We start from the raw sequence: 18,985 nt of genomic DNA on the forward strand, positions 1-18,985 counted from the left end.
TAGCAAAATAAGTTGCAGAAAATATGTAGCCAAACACACAGAAAAATATGGCACGTGTGACCCTACCCTAAAGGAGGTTTACAGGGGCCATTATTGGCTGATCAGCCTGATTTTTGCATTGACGATCCACCAGTAGATGAAGAATCATTGCATTGCTGGGATCGTCGGGGCAGTAAAAATCATTGTTAGTCATTTGCACATTTTCCTGTGTAAGGATACATTCACGTGTGTATTTTGCTGCAGATTTTCCACAGCTGATCTGGCTACCCATTTACTTCACGCAAAATCCGCAGGAGAAAATCTTCAGCAACATACACACGTGTGAACGTACTCCAAATAGGGATGTGAGTCTGACAATGATGTAAGTGACGGCTGCATGATCGATCCAGTGATCCATAGCAATACAATCTTTAAGCTATGTAAAAGGCTTAAAAACAAGAGCTGATCTGTTAGATCTGCACTTGTATCCAGAAAGGGCCCTTATGAAAGCATATATAGAAATTTGTCTCCAGGAATCCTTGTCTGAAATGTTTCTACCTTTATGGCTGTTTAAGGGATTATGTCTTAAAGCAAGTAAAGCATACCTGTATTTCAGATAACTTTTCAGGGTAAGCTTTCCTGTGTGTGTGTACATGAGGAGCAGCATTATTTCTGGTCATTATATAACTTAAATATGTCATTTGTGCAGATTTCTGCTCTGCGGGATCCCTTTAGAATTTTCAATTCTCCCAGAACTGGTGGGCTGAGTCTTATGTCTAAGGTGTCTGCCATACCCTGTACACAGAGAGAAGGGGAGATGTACATCTATGTCTCTATACACTGTACACAGACAGGAGATGAACCACACTTCTAGGTCTTTTCACACTGCACACACAGAGGAGGAGACCCTACACTTCTATGTTTCTATATACTGTACACACAGGGGAGATCCTGTACTTCTTTCTATGTATCTATACACTGCACACACAGGGCAGATCCTGCACTTCTATGTCTCTATATACTGCACACACAGGGGAAATCCTGTGCTTCTTTCTATGTATCTATACACTGCACATGCAGGGCAGATCCTGCATTTCTATGTCTCTATACACTGTATACACAGAGGAGATCCTGTACTTCTATGTCTCTATACACTGTACACAAAGAGGAGATCCTGTACTTCTATGTCTCTATACACCGCACACACAGGGGAGATCCTGTACTTCTATATTTCTATACACTGTACACACAGGGGAGATCCTGCACTTCTATATTTCTATACAATGTACACACAGGGGATATCCTGTACTTCTATGTCTCTATACACTGTACACACAGGGGAGATTGTGCACTTCTATATTTCTATACACTGTACACACAGGGGATATCCTCTACTTCTATGTCTCTATACACTGTACACAGAGGGGGAGATCCTGTACTTCTATGTCTCTATACACTGCACACACAGGGGAGATCCTGTACTTCTAGGTCTCTATACACTGCACACACAGAGGACGAGATCATGTACTTCTATGTCTATATACACTGTGCACACAGAGGAGATCCTGTACTTCTATGTTTCTATACACTGCACACACAGGGGAGATCCTGTTCTTCTATGTTTCAATACACTGTACACAGAGGGGGAGATCCTGCACTTGTATGTCTCTATACACTGTACACAGAGGGGAGATCCTGTACTTCTATGTCTCTATACACTGTACACAGAGGGGGAGATCCTTCACTTCTATGTCTCTATAAATTGAACACACAGAGGAGGAGATCCTGCACTTCTATGTCTCTATACACTGTACACACACAGAGGATGAGATCCTGCACTTCTATATCTCTATACACTGCACACACAGGGCAGATCCTGCACTTCTATATCTCTATACACTGTACACACACAGAGGATGAGATTCTGCACTTCTATGTCTCTATACACTGTACACACAGAGGATGAGATCATGCACTTTTATGTCTCTATACACTGTACACACACAGAGGATGAGATCCTGCACTTCTATTTCTCTATACACTGCACACACAGGGCAGATCCTGCACTTCTATATCTTTATACACTGTACACACACAGAGGATGAGATCCTGCACTTCTATGTCTCTATACACTGTACACACACAGAGGATGAGATCTTGCACTTTTATGTCTCTATACACTGCACACACAGGGCAGATCTTGCACTTCTATGTCTCTATACACTGTACACACACAGAGGATGAGATCCTGCATTTATATGTCTCTATACACTGAACACACAGAGAAGGAGATCCTGCGCTTATACTGAGCAAAATGCATTGCTGGCTAGGGGGACCAGCAATGCCCATGCAGTCCTAACGCCGTACAGAGATTCCATAGTGTGCATGGACCACCCTGTCGCCAAGGCCCCATTTTCTATACAATCAGCTCTGCCTGCCTTCTTCCTATGGAGAAACAGAATTCCACTAAGACTGCTACTTTGGTTTTGTGATATGTTTATAGTGTACTGGCATCAAATAAAACAAACTGTTCGCAACATATTTGTTCCACTCTGAATGGGATAAAAAATAGAACCAGAAAGATATACACTATGTCAGCACTTCTGAGCACTTACTAGTTATTCGGAGGCCTTTTATTCAAATACACATTAAGGTTGGGAGAGGGCAATCTGGAATGACTTGTCTTTTAAGACACGCTTTTTTGCCTTTAATGAAACAAATTCTTACATTCAGCAAATATAAAGGATGTATGTTCTCCTTCATTTAATTTTGCTTTAAGCCATCAAAGCCCTTTGTTATTTCCAAAAGTCTCTTTAAATAAACATATTGATCCTTATGTTGCAATGAAACTGACATTTTAGCAAGTGTCACAAAAGACTTTCAGTCTAGCATTGATTGTCCTGGAAGGGACAACCAGTGTCAATGACTCCTGAGTGACGTACATGTCAGTTCTGTGAACAAGAAGAAAACCCATTGTCAGGGCTGGAGTTCTTTTTTCTCTTGGTATGGACAAAGCTGGCAGCCATTTATTAATTGCTGTATGCATGTGCTGTACTGTCATCTATACATTATTATTCACCAGGTCTCTCTCAAGCCTTATCTATCCCGTATAATGCAAAATGAGCAACCAGTCATGTATGCAAATTATGCTATTATGTGTAAAACCAATTGACCCTATCTTATTCACTAGGTCATTCTCATGGGTTCTGGCTGCCAGGATTACTGGTGAAAACTATTGAGCTGAATTCTATCCTGCCTTAAAATTCTGCCACATTGCAATGTGAACAGATGATTTTAAATAAAACCAAGCATTAGATTTTACCATATACAATGCTTGACAACACATTATGTAAAATCTTCATCCTTACCATCCCCTGGGGACATTTTTCTGCCCACAGGCATGGTGAAGATATAAAGTTTCGAAGTCTCCCTCGCCGTCCCCTGGGTGGGGAGCTATAATTTCCTAGTCCGCCCCCTTTGTGTGATTGATGGTCCACGCCAACGCTCTGCTGCCTAAGAAGACGGAGCAAAGCGGGGATGCGGGCCGCCAATCACTCTGAGGGGGCGTCACTAAGGCCGGAGTGATGGGACTAGGAAAGTATATAGTAGCTCCTTGCCCCGGGGACCACTTATGGGGTGGCGGGGGAGACTTACACACATAGGCGTGTGCACAGGGTGCTTGGGGCCCCCAAATTCCTTCAAACGTCCCTGCATTGGTTTCCCTGCCGATCCAATCCTTCTACACTATGCAAGCAATATCGCCGCATATGCTAGGCAAATGTCCCTGCCCCCCCCCAAAAAAAACTTTGGGTGCACAGTTTAGCAAGTAAATTATGTAGTGCATGTGGGCATGCCTTTAAGCCTCATGTGGCCTGCTGATATGTGTTTCCTTACCCTCAAAGTGTGTAGGGACATCCCCAAAACCGATAAACCAACCTGTCATTTATATCTATGGGGATAATAGAGGAACGGCACAAGTTTTAGGAAAACATGTTCCAGAACTGTTTTAATAATGAGGCTAAAAGTAAGGGGAACCCTGCAATCTGTCATTACGCACCCACCTTTGTGAGCTCTCCGCAGCACAGTGTAAAGCGTGATGACCACAGGGCTGGAGTATCGTGATGTCGCGACTCTGCCCACCGTGTGATGTCACGATACTCCGGCCCTGTGGTTGTCACGTTATACGATATAGGCTAGTTATACGATATGGGTTACTGCTCCCTGATCTAGCACCATCCTTCTGAATCTTTAGGTGGGTGCACTGCATGGACATCTGGTTGCCAAGACAAATGGACACCATTTGATCCAGCCATGCGATCCCAGGCATACTACATAGTTGACTATTAGTAAAAATGCTTGAGCTGTAGTTCATTTATAGGAACATATTCAGACATTCACGGTTAGATGATTAATTCATGCATGAGTAAGGGGGCTGTCCCCCAAAACGTCACATCAGACACTGATGGCTCCCGACTAGTGTGATTAGACCTCTGCTAGCGTGGATTTTATGCTGCTTATACATCTTTAAAGCTGTGAATATTACAGAACCTTTGGAATTTTGGAATAATGAATACAAGAATGAACCATCTAACCATGAGTGTCTGAATATGTTCCTATAAATAAACTACAATAATTGTCCTCTTCTGACCCCTATAACTTTTTTTTATTTTTCCACGTCGTGATCTCAAGTTTTTAATCTGTACCATTTTTGTTTTTATCTGACTTTTTGATTGCTTTTCATTCATTTTTTTATGGTATAAAAAGTGACCAAAAATACACAATTTTGGACTTTGGAATTTTTTTGCTCATACGCCAGTGACCGTGCAGTTTAATTAACGACATGTTTTTATAGATCGGACATTTATGCATGCGGCAATACCACATATGTTTATTTATTTTATTCTTTTTACAGTTTTTTTTTTTTTTTATGGAAAGAGGGGGGGGGTGATTCAGACTTTTATTACGGAAGGGGTTAGATCATCTTTATTAACTTTTTTTTTTCACTTTTCTTTTTTGCAATGTTATAGCCCCCATAGGGGACTATAACATGCAATACATTGATTCAATACACTGATCACTGCCATTGCATTGCAATGCATTGATCCTTGTTTTTGGCAGTTGATTGCTCAAGCCTGGATTTCAGGCTCGGAGCATTCAATCATTGATAGGACGCGCAGAAGGCAGGTAAGGCACCCTTCTCCTGTGTCCTAGCTGATTGGGAGATCCCGGTTTTACCGTGATGGTCCCGATTAGCCCGGCTGAGCTGCCGGTTAGCTTTCACTTTTACTTTAGAGTAAAGAGTCTAAAGAGTTAATGCCGGACATCTGCCTGAACTGCAATGTCCAGCATTAGCAACGGGTCCTAGCTGCTGATAGCAGCTGGGACCGTGCAGGTATGATGCAAGCTCAGCTCCTTTGCTCGCTTCATAACCGTCCCATGCCGCAGCACCATTTAGAAATGGCGTTTTGTGGCAAGGGGTTAAAGAGTACCTGTCACCAAATAAAACTTTTAATATAGTGTTCCTTGTGTAATTAGCAGACACTTTTCCCATTCACTTTCTTTTAAAATTATCAACATAAATATGTTTAAAATGTAATATAAAAAAAAGACCACTAGGTGGCTCTGTTCCGTTCCCTGTCACAATTGATACAGTAAGCTCAGTCTCCTCCCGGCCTGGCAGGAGTCCGAACCCAGGAAGTGTTTCTCTGCATGGAGCTTGATTGTCAGCTGCACAGAAAGTGACAGCTCCACAGATTCTCACATAAAAGCACACAGACTGACAGCTGAAGGAGAGCCTGACTGAAATCTGCACAGACTGAAACATGCACAGAGCCTGAGGTCTTCTATTCATCACAATGCTGCAACAATGTGAGGGCTTCAGTCATGTCATGCCTGCTTGGAGATTGTACTATGTGAACAAAAGTAAAAGTATGATACACAGCTTTATAAAGCTCTGAAATTGTTTTTAAGGACAGGAGGGGTGTTAGGAGTAGTTAGTAAGTATAGCCTGAGGTAGTTGAGAATAGTTTATTTGGTGACAGGTACTTTTTAAAGCCCAGACAGTCCCTTTAAAACTGCATCCTGTTTCTTTCTCTGTCGCTATACAATAGCATTCATTATTTTGATGTGTCCAATACAGAACAGTGACACAATATTGTATTGGTACATGCACAGATATTAACATTCTCATATGACTATCATGTGCAATCCATACACAGCTGCTTTCAGCAGGGAAAAAATGCTTTAATCCAATATATTAATATCTTCCATCTTTCCTAAATGACAACTCTGTTAAACAACCCTTATTGCCACATAATAATTCAATGTCCATCACAAGATGATAATGTCACATTCAGAATACAAGGCTGGGGATCTTATGGTTTCCTCATGAGCAGTTCTATATTCAGTGGATATATTTTCCTTTGTAAAAAAAAATATACATGTATATAAATGTCTATGTTAGCCGTCTGGAATTGTGTTCAATTGGGCTCCATGGATAGCTGTGTAAAGTAGAGACTCATCTTTGGCGCTAATAGGAATTTCATATTGTGACGCTACAGGCCTGATGGAATAAGTTTCTCCAAAAATTCTCAATTGCCTTCCTCTTAATGTTACTTGTACTTTTGCAAATTGTCAATTGTCAATAGAATAATGACACCATCACAAACCATAGGCCACCATGTCATTTAGTCTTTGATAATTTCCTTCCTACATCTGGTAATTTACCTTAGCATTAATATCACCATGTATATACAAATAAATACATTTACATGTACTCCTAACTGGAAGAAAAATCTAGTTTTACAGATGGCACATGTTTACCAACCCTAATCTTGTATATTAATTCATATGCAGTCTAAAAACAGCTTACTTATCTGAGAAAGTATCCCATAATTCCATGGCAAACAAGCAGAAATAGTCATCCTAGCATGTTCACACATGTTCTCGATGAAGCAGCACACGGTGAGAGTTTATAGATGGAGACGGCACTTGCTTATACATTTCCGCCACCTCGGTATATGACCCCTTAATGACACAGGAATTTATTTTCCTCCTCTCCCTAAAAGTCATTAATGCTTTTATTTTTTCATCTACAAAGCCACAAGGGCTTGTTTATCGCAGGACCATTTGTAATTAGCAATGACATCACTCATGTTACCATAAACTATACTGCAAAACAGAAAACATATATAAGTGAGGTGACATTGATGAATTATGGGGTAGGGGGCCTTCTACAATGTTAATTGTTTAGTATACGTCATGTCATCTGTATTCATTTTTTACTACTTTTAAAATAATTCTAAGCTAAATTGTTTAACCCTTTAACGACACAGGACGTATATTTACGTCCTGCGCCGGCTCCCGCGATATGAAGCGGGGTCGCGCTGCGACCCCGCATCACATCGCGTCGGTCCCGGTGCTCATCAACGGCCGGGACCCGCGGCTAATACCACACATCGCCGATCGCGGCGATGTGCGGTATTAACCCTTTAGAAGCGGCGGTCAAAGCTGACCGCCGCTTCTAAAGCGAAAGTGAAAGTATCCCGGCTAGTCAGTCGGGCTGTTCGGGACCACCGCGGTGAAATCGCGGCGTCCCGAACACCTTGCAGGACACCAGGAGGGCCCTTACCTGCCTCCACGGTGTCCGATCGACGAATGACTGCTCCGTGCCTGAGATCCAGGCAGGAGCAGTCAAGCGCCTATAACGCTGATCACAGGTGTGTTAATACACGCTTGTGAGCAGGATGAAAGATCAGTGTGTGCAGTGTTATAGGTCTCTATAGGACCTATAACACTGCAAAAAAAAAGTTTAAAAAAAGTGTTAATAAAGGTCATTTAACCCCTTCCCTAATAAAAGTTTGAATCACCCCCCTTTTCCCATAAAAAAAATAAAACAGTGTAAATAAAAATAAACATTTGTGGTATCGCCGCGTGCGTAAATGTGCAAACTATAAAAATATATCATTAATTAAACCGCACGGTCAATGGTGTACGTGCAAAACAATTCCAAAGTCCAAAAAAGCGTATTTTGGTCACTTTTTATACCATTAAAAAATGAATAAAAAGTGATTAAACAGTCCGATCAAAACAAAAATCATACCGATAAAAACTTCAGATCACGGCGCAAAAAATGAGGCCTCATACCGCCCTGTACATGGAAAAATAAAAAAAGTTATAGGGGTCAGAAGATGACATTTTTAAACATATAAATTTTCCTGCATGTAGTTATGATTTTTTCCAGAAGTACGACAAAATCAAACCTATATAAGTAGGGTATCATTTTAACTGTATTGACCTACAGAATAATGATAAGGTGTCATTTTTACCGAAATATGCACTGCGTAGAAACGGAAGCCCCCAAAAGTTACAAAATGGCGTTTTTTCGTCGATTTTTTCGCACAATGATTTTTTTTCCGTTTCGTTGTGAATTTTTGGGTAAAATGACTGATGTCACTGCAAAGTAGAATTGGTGACGCAAAAAATAAGCCATAATATGGATTTTTAGGTGGAAAATTGAAAAGGTTATGATTTTTAAAAGGTAAGGAGGAAAAAACGAAAGTGCAAAAACTGAAAAACCCCGAGTCCTTAAGGGGTTAAAGCTTACGCCTATAGCTTTTCTTAAATGTTTCTGTCTATGAAGCTACAAGGGGCCTTCTTTTTCTGTACCATATTTAGTAGTTATTATTGAAACAATTTTGACTAGAATTGTTGATCGATTTGTATTCACTTTTTAGTAGGATGTGATGTGACCATGGAAATATTAGATATGTTTATGTACTTTTTGTTAAAAAAATGTATTTGAAAAATGGGAAAAACGTGTCATATGGATTTTTATCATTGAGTGAATTATTGAGGCTGTAGAAGTTGATCCGACATGGCCGCTATCTGAAAAGGGATCAGCCTCCCTTGATCTCGTCGCTGGGAGCCAATTAGACCATTACACCAAAAATAACACATGGCCATACTGTTTAAATGCTGATCTCAGTTTACATGCTGCTCTCAGGTGACTATTAGCTCCGGCCCTCAGCTGCTAAGAGCAGACAAGAGCCACCAGATATGGAGCAGACTTACGTCCGTTCGTTAAACAGTTTAAGAGAATCTGTCAGCTCTATTTGCTTCTCAGGATTACAGACACTGAGCTCATAATGATTGCCAAACCTATAAAGTTGCTTTTTTATTTCTTAGCCAAGAGTCAGGGAGGTGGGGCCATGCTACTCAAGTGCCACAGTCTTTCTCTCACTCAACTCAAATCCCGTTCATGACTGACATGCATCCAAGAAAGTTTTCTTTTGGGCAGCAGCTAAGGAGTAACCGATAAGTTTTCTCTTAATACCCTCTATTTTGTAAGCAGTGGGGCTCATGGTTTGCTTTAGAGTTATCCACATGTGTTATGGGGTCCATGAAAAAGTGTATATAAAAGTAAATAATGGGGTGGGCTTAAATAACATGTAAGCCTAGAGGAAAATGAGGATTCTAGAAGATGTAAACATACACAATACTACCTGGCATGCATTTAACAATTATTTCTAAGAGATTAAAATTTCCTAACGAAAAATAAAACAAAAAATAATAGCAAGAACATGAAAATTCTGGCATTACTTGAGTGTGCGAGGGAGGTAAGCCTTTCCTTCCATATACTCCAATGAGCGCATCTTTCTGAAGGGTAATATTGAACTTTAGAAACTGCGGCTGATCGATGGAAATTTGCGATCTCCAAAATACACCCGGAGGAATCTCCTGAACCACTTTCTGACCAACGTCCAGTTCTCCAGAGTCAATTGTATTGTTTTCCTGCCCGAGACCACCAGATTTTCCTAAAATAAAGAAAACATTTCTCAATTTGGACACTTGCCAATGTTATCACAAGGGATGTTTGCTATATAGACAGATTTTTATTTTATTTTACTGCTGTATACATAGAGTAGCACCTGAATGAATATGGGTCACTAAAGCTAAAATACACCCTGGTTCCACAAGAGAAGAGTTATACTTGGTATTTATATTTGCAGCTTTGTAGAGCATAGAACTTAAGCTGGCTGCTCGACCAAGCATGCATGTGTTTTCAATGAAGAGACCCAGGTAAGCCTCTGCCAAACACCTCTGGTTATGGCTTATCTTCCCTGAGAACAAAAGGATAGGGCTTATTGAAAACTAGCTGCCCAATCCTATTCCCTGACATCACAAGTTGGTGTAGAGCCCCCTTCACTCTGTATGCATATAAACATATAACTAACCATAGATCAGCATCAGTCAGCATATACTGTAGCTGTATAGGCCACACGTTTAACTGGGCACTGTCAGATACAAAAACTTTTTATATGTTGTACATCTTGGAAAAACATTAACTATCTTATTTACTTTTTATTTCCTTTTAATAGAAATCATGGCTTATAAAATCATGGCTTTGTCCAAGCTGAAGCACAGGCATTAACAAAGTCCTGATAGGACAGGAGAGAGCACAGAGGAGTACTATCAGACAGGAGAGAGCACAGAGGAGTGCTATCAGACAGGAGAGAGCACAGAGGAGTCCTATCAGACAGGAGAGAGCACAGAGGAGGAATATCAGACAGGAGAGAGCACAGAGGAGTCCTATCAGATAGGAAAGAGCACAGAGGAGTGCTATTAGACAGGAGAGAGCACAGAGGAGTCCTATCAGACAGGAGAGAGCACAGAGGAGTACTATCAGACAGGAGAGAGCACAGAGGAGTACTATCAGACAGGAGAGAGCACAGAGGAGTACTATCAGACCGGAGAGAGCACAGAGGAGTACTATCAGACAGTAAAGAGCACAGAGGAGTACTATCATACAGGAGAGAGCACAGAGGAGTACTATCATACAGGAGAGAGCACAGAGGAGTACTATCAGACAGGAGAGAGCACAGAGGAGTCCTATCAGACAGGAGAGAGCACAGAGGAGTGCTGTCAGACAGGAGAGAGCACAGAGGCGTCCTATCAGATATGAGAGAGCACAGAGGAGTACTATTAGACATGAGAGAGCCCAGAGGAGTACTATCAGACAGGAGAGAGCACTGAGGAGTCCAATCAGACAGGAGAGAGCACAGAGGAGTGCTATCAGACAGTTCAGAACACAGAGGAGTGCTATCAGACAGTACAGAGGAGTACTATCAGACAGGAGAGAGCTTAGAGGAGTACTATCAGACCGGAGAGAGCACAGGGGAGTGCTATCAGACAGTTCAGAGCACAGAGGAGTGCTACCAGACAGTACAAAGGAGTACTATCAGACAGGAGAGAACACAGAGGAGTCCTATCAGACAGGAAAGAGCACAGAGGAGTGCTATTAGACAGGAGAGAGCACAGAGGAGTCCTATCAGACAGGAGAGAGCACAGAGGAGTACTATCAGACAGGAGAGAGCACAGAGGAGTACTATCAGACAGGAGAGAGCACAGAGGAGTACTATCAGACCGGAGAGAGCACAGAGGAATACTATCAGACAGTAAAGAGCACAGAGGAGTACTATCATACAGGAGAGAGCACAGAGGAGTACTATCATACAGGAGAGAGCACAGAGGAGTACTATCAGACAGGAGAGAGCACAGAGGAGTACTATCAGACAGGAGAGAGCACAGAGGAGTCCTATCAGACAGGAGAGAGCACAGAGGAGTGCTGTCAGACAGGAGAGAGCACAGAGGAGTCCTATCAGATATGAGAGAGCACAGAGGAGTACTATCAGACAGGAGAGAGCACAGAGGAGTCCAATCAGACAGGAGAAAGCACAGAGGAGTGCTATCAGACAGTTCAGAACACAGAGGAGTGCTATCAGACAGTACAGAGGAGTACTATAAGACAGGGGAGAGCTTAGAGGAGTACTATCAGACAGGAGAGAGCACAGGGGAGTGCTATCAGACAGTTCAGAGCACAGAGGAGTGCTATCAGACAGTACAGAGGAGTACTATCAGACAGGGGAGAGCTTAGAGGAGTACTATCAGACAGGAGAGAGCACAGGGGAGTGCTATCAGACAGTTCAGAGCACAGAGGAGTGCTACCAGACAGTACAGAGGAGTACTATCAGACAGGAGAGAACACAGAGAAGTGCTATCAGATAGGAGAGAGCACAGAGGAGTACTATCAGACAGGAGAGAGCACAGAGGAGTGCTATCAGACAGGAGAGAACACAGAGGAGTGCTAGCCCCCCCTCACATACTGGACTTTTATAAGCCATGATTTCTATAAAAAGGAAATAACATTTTCTTATGAAGTATATGAGAAGGGTTAATGTTTTGCCAAGATGTACAGCATATAAAACGTTTTTGAATCTGACAGTGCCCATTTAAGCACTCAGCTGTGTGACAGAACTTCATCTAGTGCAAGAGACATGTAAAACATGAATGCAATGTTTGAACGTGCCCAACACTCTGCCCCCTTTCTCAAGAGCAAGGGCTAAAATATATCCATATGTATCCTTCAACTCAGAGAATGTGAAAAACTATGTCAGCATTTCATTCCATCTATTTTTAGGTTACAGACACTTTTGAACAGACCCGCTTTTAGCTTTAATAGTCAGATCTGCATTTGGAATAAGAGGCGTAGCTCTGGTAGAAACCACCGTGCACATTAGGTCATAGCTCATATATAGTGGAAACTTCATATGGATTATGATATTATACACCAAGCTTAAGGATCTCAAAGTTGAAAGGAAACAATTAAACGGATCAATAGAACCATGGTGGTCTCTTCGTTAAGCCATAAAACACTCATTATTCCACAGTTTCTACTGTCTCTAGAAAGCACAGAGTATCGATCTAATAATCTTAAGAATCATAAAGACAATAATATGAGTTTTTCATTATTATGTTTATTTTGAATAAAAACACTAAATTGAACTATGAACCATCTCCATATATACAATGGAACAGAACTGATTCCTTTGGTTGATATTTATGACATTTTATAATACGGATTACGCAGTAACATCTTCTAGGCAAGTACTGTACTATGTATTTCTGGTCTTTCGACCTGCTGTATTGGTCATTTGAGTTTTTCAAATATTCAAGAGTGCCACATAAGTTGGGGGCTCAAAGCTGTCAATTACTGTATTTCTGGGGAGACACATGTGACTAAAATTGAGTGAGCTAGCCATATACAGTACAGACCAAAAGTTTGGACACACCTTCTCATTCAGAGTTTTCTGTAGATTCACATTGAAGGCATTAAAACTATGAACACATTTGGAATTATATACATAACAAAAAAGTGTGAAACTGAAAATATGTCATATTCTAGGTTCTTCAAAGTAGCCACCTTTTGCTTTGATTACTGCTTTGCACACTCTTGGCATTCTCTTGTTGAGCTTCAAGAGGTAATCACCTGAAATGGTTTTCACTTCACAGGTGTGCTGGTGTGGAGGAGGAGGTGTGATGATGTGGGGGTGCTTTGCTGGTGACACTGTTGGGGATTTATTCAAAATTTAAGGCATACTGAACCAGCATGGCTACCACAGCATCTTGCAGCGGCATGCTATTCCATCCGGTTTGCGTTTAGTTGGACCATCATTTATTTTTCAACAGGACAATGACCCCAAACACACCTCCAGGCTGTGTAAGGGCTATTTGACCAATAAGGAGAGTGATGGGGTGCTGCACCAGATGACCTGGCCTCCACAGTCACCGGACCTAAACCCAATCGAGATGGTTTGGGTTGAGCTGGACCGTAGAGTGAAGGAAAAAAGGGCCAACAAGTGCTAAACATCTCTGAGAACTCCTTCAAGACTGTTGGAAGACCATTTCAGGTGACTACCTCTTGAAGCTCGTCAAGAGAATGCCAAGAGTGTGCAAAGCAGTAATCAAAGCAAAAGGTGGCTAGAACCTAGAATATGACATATTTTCAATTTTTTTGTTATGTCTATAATTCCACATGTGTTAATTCATATCTTTGATGCCTTCAGTGTGAATCTATAATTTTCATAGTCATAAAATAAAGAAAACTCTGAATGAGAAGGTGTGTCAAAAATTTTGGTCTCTACTGTACATTGGATGGCTTTTGGCCGATATACAGATATGACCACTTTCACTATTCCTTTAGTTTAGGTAAGGACTCCTGCTTCTCATGAAACCCCTCAACACAATTTTACAACATGCTATCAGAGAGTTAATTTACATAAGAATCTATGAGTGAGACAAATTGAAATAATTTATACTGTACACTTGGTGACAGAAGGTCATATAGTCATGTTGTTGTGAAAATCTGATCATCTCAAACCATACATTTCAGAATATATTGAGATAAGTTAAGGACATATTAGTATTTCCTGGTTCCTGGTATGGTCGGCTCTTAACGTGTTGATAGGAGAAAACTGCTGCCAAACACATCTAGTGGTGGCTTATTTACCTGAGAACAAACCATTAGGCAGGTGAACTTAAAAATGCCCAATACTTCTATGCCCTGTCATCATCTGTTGGAGAAGAATCAGGAGGCCACCATACACATTAGATGGTGGGCTGACACATGTGGATATGGTAGACATATCTTATTTGTATGGATAATTTTCTGGGGGCCATAGTAGTATTGTCAATTTTTCAAACCCTTACTCCATACAAAGAGGACCACCCAAAACCATGTTGGAAGCCTGGCATTGACTAGAAGTATCCTTTTTTTACGGCATCTTTTTATATCTCCAGTATTCTAGGATATAGTGGTTGGAAGCGCAGAGGCAACAGTTACAGGGTCCTGAAAGGGTGCAAAGACCCCCCTATCACATAGGTTGACATCATAATTATAAATATGGGATTTGCTTATAAAGCCCACGCCAATCTGTATTGCAATTAAAGCATATTAAAGCTTCTGTTATCGTATTCTAAGCTGAATAGAAGACTCTGCTTAGGATTCAGGTGACATACTATACAGCATGTCACATAGCGGGCTGCTGATTTAATTTCAATGCTTGTAATAGCAGATTGTGAGCAGAGAGTTCATATCTGCAGCTATCATCACTTGTTCAAACACTGACACATATGCCACATTTATGCAGAATAATTTGGCCAGGTATATCCATTGCTAATGTGCAAAGGAAACCATTAAAGAAACTCGCACGGTTCGGAGGAGAACAGACTACAAAATGTGCCTGGCTGATCCATGAGTCACACGGCAAGTTGAAATATATATATAGACAATCAATAGCATGCTATCACCCCATGTCATAACCTTGGATGTAACATGAGTGCTATGGAATGGCTGCAGGTAACATATTACATGTTTGTGTGGATATAACCACACAACATAACTGCACAAGGCTGAGATTCTGTCATACACAGCAACCTGCATGAAACCGGAACCCTTCTAGTAAAAGGAAATGAATCAATATTCCTTTAAATGATACAATATTATAACAACTTCACCTGTTCTTTGCAGAGGGCAATAGCAGCAGGGTAACCCTTTACAGTAACAAATGAAGTACCTACCATTGGAAATAAATAGGTTATATCGCTGATAGAGCCCCGTTGTCATATAAGACTTTATAATTGTATACAGTAGGTGCTTGCATCTATGCATCATGCTGGGTAAAGCAGTGACGTAGTAGAATAACCAACAATAAACAGTAGGAGACGAAAAAAGAACCATCAGAAAAAATCTCATCTCCTACGTCAGATATTACGGTTATGTGTCCCCACTTGTCCTTCCCTGTTAGGTAGATTAAGTAATTCTTATGGCTCTATCTGTGATGGTGACTTTTTCATTGTCCTGGATAAGGATTTAGGACCAAAAAGAGACAGAAATACAGAAGGCAGAGGTTTAATTGGTGATTGTTGGATCCCATTGCATTGAGAACAGGAGTGACCTGGCATTCAAGCGACCCTGCTCTAACAATGCTTAAAGTTCTGAACTCAGTAGGTGCACACTAACAATGAGAATTCCGAAAATAAACACTGCTAGAAAAGGAGATGGTGGCAGAACAGATATATAAGGGTATAAAAATATGAAGCAGATGACCTAAATACTGGAGTTATGTTTAGATACTGTAAATTAGATTGTAAAATAAGTCGATTTAGATGTGGGGGGGGGGGGTAGGCAAGAATACAACGGATCAGAGAGTTTGTCTATTTGTTAGAAAGTAGCAGTAGTAATAACAATAATAAACTGTATTAGTTTCACAAGTCATTGTAATTGTAACCTTTTTATCCTATGAGATACTTTTATTTTACAGTGTTGCTTTGTGGAGGTAAACTAAACCCGTCTATGTAACCCGCGAAAAAAATAATAGCATTAATTACGGGGTTAATGGGCTTTTCTACCAAATGAATACGATGCTGTTTTGTAATAAAAGGGAAAGTATAAGAAACAGCAAACAATTAAGTTTGACTACAAATTCTTACCATTGTCACCGGCAGGCACATATGCAGTATGTGTTGGCACCACTTCTAGATTTACTTTTCCATTCTCAAAAGTGTCATTTTCTGTCTGCTGTAGCTGCCAGTTGAGGCCAAACAGATGCATGGCTGACAAAGAGAAATACAGAATGTTAAGGGCTTTCTTTAAGACAAGAATGAGAGCAGCTAACCTGATATAACACAGAGCTGTACACAGTATAAACAGTCCTGATCATTTCATGCACACAGACAGCTATACAGCTTTTATGCACCTCCGTGTTTTATGTATCTATTCCCCTGTGTGCACCATACTTCATACTGATAAAGAACAGTCCACCGAATCTCATCGCGCTTTGATTTCTGCAATTTCTATAAGAAGTCGGTGCAATGTTTTTATGTTTCTAGCTTTGGCAAAGCCTTCACATTCACTACATTACTGGGTCCCTGTGAGCAGAACACAAACTTGAAAGTGATTTCATTGATCTCTATGGCAAACAGAGTGCACATATAAACTTTACAGGAAAGCTTTGGCAGAGCTCAGATGCAGAATATGGTAAATGCATTATAGCTATTCCTTTATACAGCAAACCAATCCCCATAGGTATCAGCATTGCGGACAAGTTTAGTATTTGCTAGTTTTAGCCACCAATAATGAAAATCAAGCAGAAATGGTATAGTTAGGATGGACTTTGAAGGGGTTGTTTGATGATGAAACTTATTTTTAATTCTCCAATAAATGAACATATAGTATATTGGTAAATAAGCTTTTTTCTACCTTTCTTTGGTAGACCCTGGTGTTTTTATTAGTACAAATTCCTTTCTGTTGTACATCCTGTAATGGATTTCCTGTTGCTTTGTTCGCTCTAGCTGGGAATTCAGCTACATAGTGGGAGGGGTTATAGCCAACAAGGTATAGTGGGAAGGGGATAGAGTTGGTTGAATTTCTGGGTGTCAAATTTCCAACTAGAAAGTTGGGCTAATGAAGACAACAGAGCATACAGTTTGCATCAGAAGCAGAAGGAAATCATTAAAAAGACCACAGACTTCTGTCCCTGTCAGGAACTGTCCAGCGTGGAAGGGGTTTGCTATGGGGATTTCTTCCTGTTCTGGAAAGTTCCTAACATAAACAGAGGTGTCAGCAGAGAAAATTGCGATCAGATGGGAAAATAACACAACTTCCTCTGCAGAATACAGCAGCTGATAAGTACTGGAAAACTTAATATTTTGAATCATTTACAAATCTGTATAACTTCCTTGAACCAGTTGATTTAAAAAAAAACATTTTTCCCCTGGAACACCCCTTTAAGATTTAACAATCATTGATTACTTTTTCACTTAAGGATATTAAAGAGGTCCTCCCATGAAAAAAAAAAATAATAACTGATGCCAGAAAGTTAAACAGATTTGTAAATTACTTCTATAAAAGTTATTTTCTTTTTTAATTTCCTTTCTATCTGACCACAGTGCTCTCTCCTGACACCTCTGTCCATATTAGGAACTGTCCACAGCAGGATAGGTTTGCTATGGGGATTTGCTCTGGACAGTTCCTAAAATGGACAGAGGTGTCAGCAGAGAGCACTGTGGTCAGACAGAAAGGAACTTCAAAAAGAAAATAACTTCTTGTGGAGCATACAGCAGTTGATAAGTACTGGAAGTATTAAGATTTTTTTTTATAGAAAAAAATTACAAATCTGTTTATTCTGGCACCAATTGATTTGCCAGTTGATTTACCTATTCTGGCACCAGTTGAAAAAATGTTTTCCAGGGGAGTATCCCTTTATGGTTAAAATGTTGTTGTTGTTTTTTTACAATAATAAAGTAAATAATCATTTGAAAAAATTTACTACTTGTGTAAAATAAAATTTGTAGTGTATAATCTGAAACATTCAAAGGGGTACTCTGGTGGGAAAAAAAAAATTCTAATAGACTGATGCCAGAAAGTTAAAGATATTTGTTAATTATTTCTATTTAAAACTCCTAATTATTAATCTTTAATCAGCTGCTGTATGCTACAGAGGAAGTTGTATAGTTATTTTCTGCCTGACCACAGTGCTCTCTGCTGACACTTCTGTCCGTGTCAAGATCTGTCCAGAACAGGAACAAATCCCCATAGTAAACCTCTCCTGCTCTGGACAGTCCCTGGCATTGACAGAGGTGTCAGCAGAGAGCACTGTGGTCAGACAGAAAAGAACTATACAATTTCCTCTGTAGTATACAGCATCTGATAAGCACTGGAAGGGGTAAGATTTTTATATAGAAGTAATTTACAAACCTGTCCAGCGCAGGTATTCATGCAAAACAATGTTCTTTATTGATCATAAAAAGCCGACTAAGGGTGCTGACACACCTGAAACACATTACTTTCAATCCTGTTATAGCTTTTTATTATCAATAAAGAACATTGTTTTGCACGAATACCTGCGCTGGACACCTTTGTCTATCCTTCCTGCATGAAGTGGTGTTGCCTTGCACAGTCTGTGCTCCCTGGGGCCGTTGAGGGTGAGCTGAGATTCTGTTCATTGTTTTAATTTACAAATCTGTTTAAAGGGGTATTCCAGGAAAAAAAGCTTTTTTTATATATATCAACTGGCTCCAGAAAGTTAAACAGATTTGTAAATTACTTCTATTAAAAAACGTAATCCTTTCAGTACTAATGAGCTTCTGAAGTTAAGGTTGTTCTTTT

The 18,985-nt window shown here is 40.4% G+C and overlaps 1 protein-coding gene across 21 annotated transcripts in view; it reads right to left on the bottom strand.

The window, feature by feature from the left end:
* The window catches only part of TENM3 (teneurin transmembrane protein 3), a 2,657,329-nt gene that overhangs the window by 206,733 nt on the left and 2,431,611 nt on the right, over positions 1 to 18,985 (bottom strand). For all 21 annotated transcript variants that reach the window (XM_056560421.1, XM_056560526.1, XM_056560513.1 and 18 more), the window contains 2 exons: positions 16,309 to 16,431; positions 9,580 to 9,794 (listed from right to left, as the gene is read on the bottom strand). In XM_056560421.1, coding sequence (XP_056416396.1) covers positions 9,580 to 9,794; positions 16,309 to 16,431 — 338 coding nt within the window. The remainder of the gene's footprint in view (positions 1 to 9,579; positions 9,795 to 16,308; positions 16,432 to 18,985) is intronic.

Source organism: Hyla sarda, chromosome 1, assembly GCF_029499605.1.
Source record: "Hyla sarda isolate aHylSar1 chromosome 1, aHylSar1.hap1, whole genome shotgun sequence".
NCBI classification, from domain to species: domain Eukaryota; kingdom Metazoa; phylum Chordata; class Amphibia; order Anura; family Hylidae; genus Hyla; species Hyla sarda.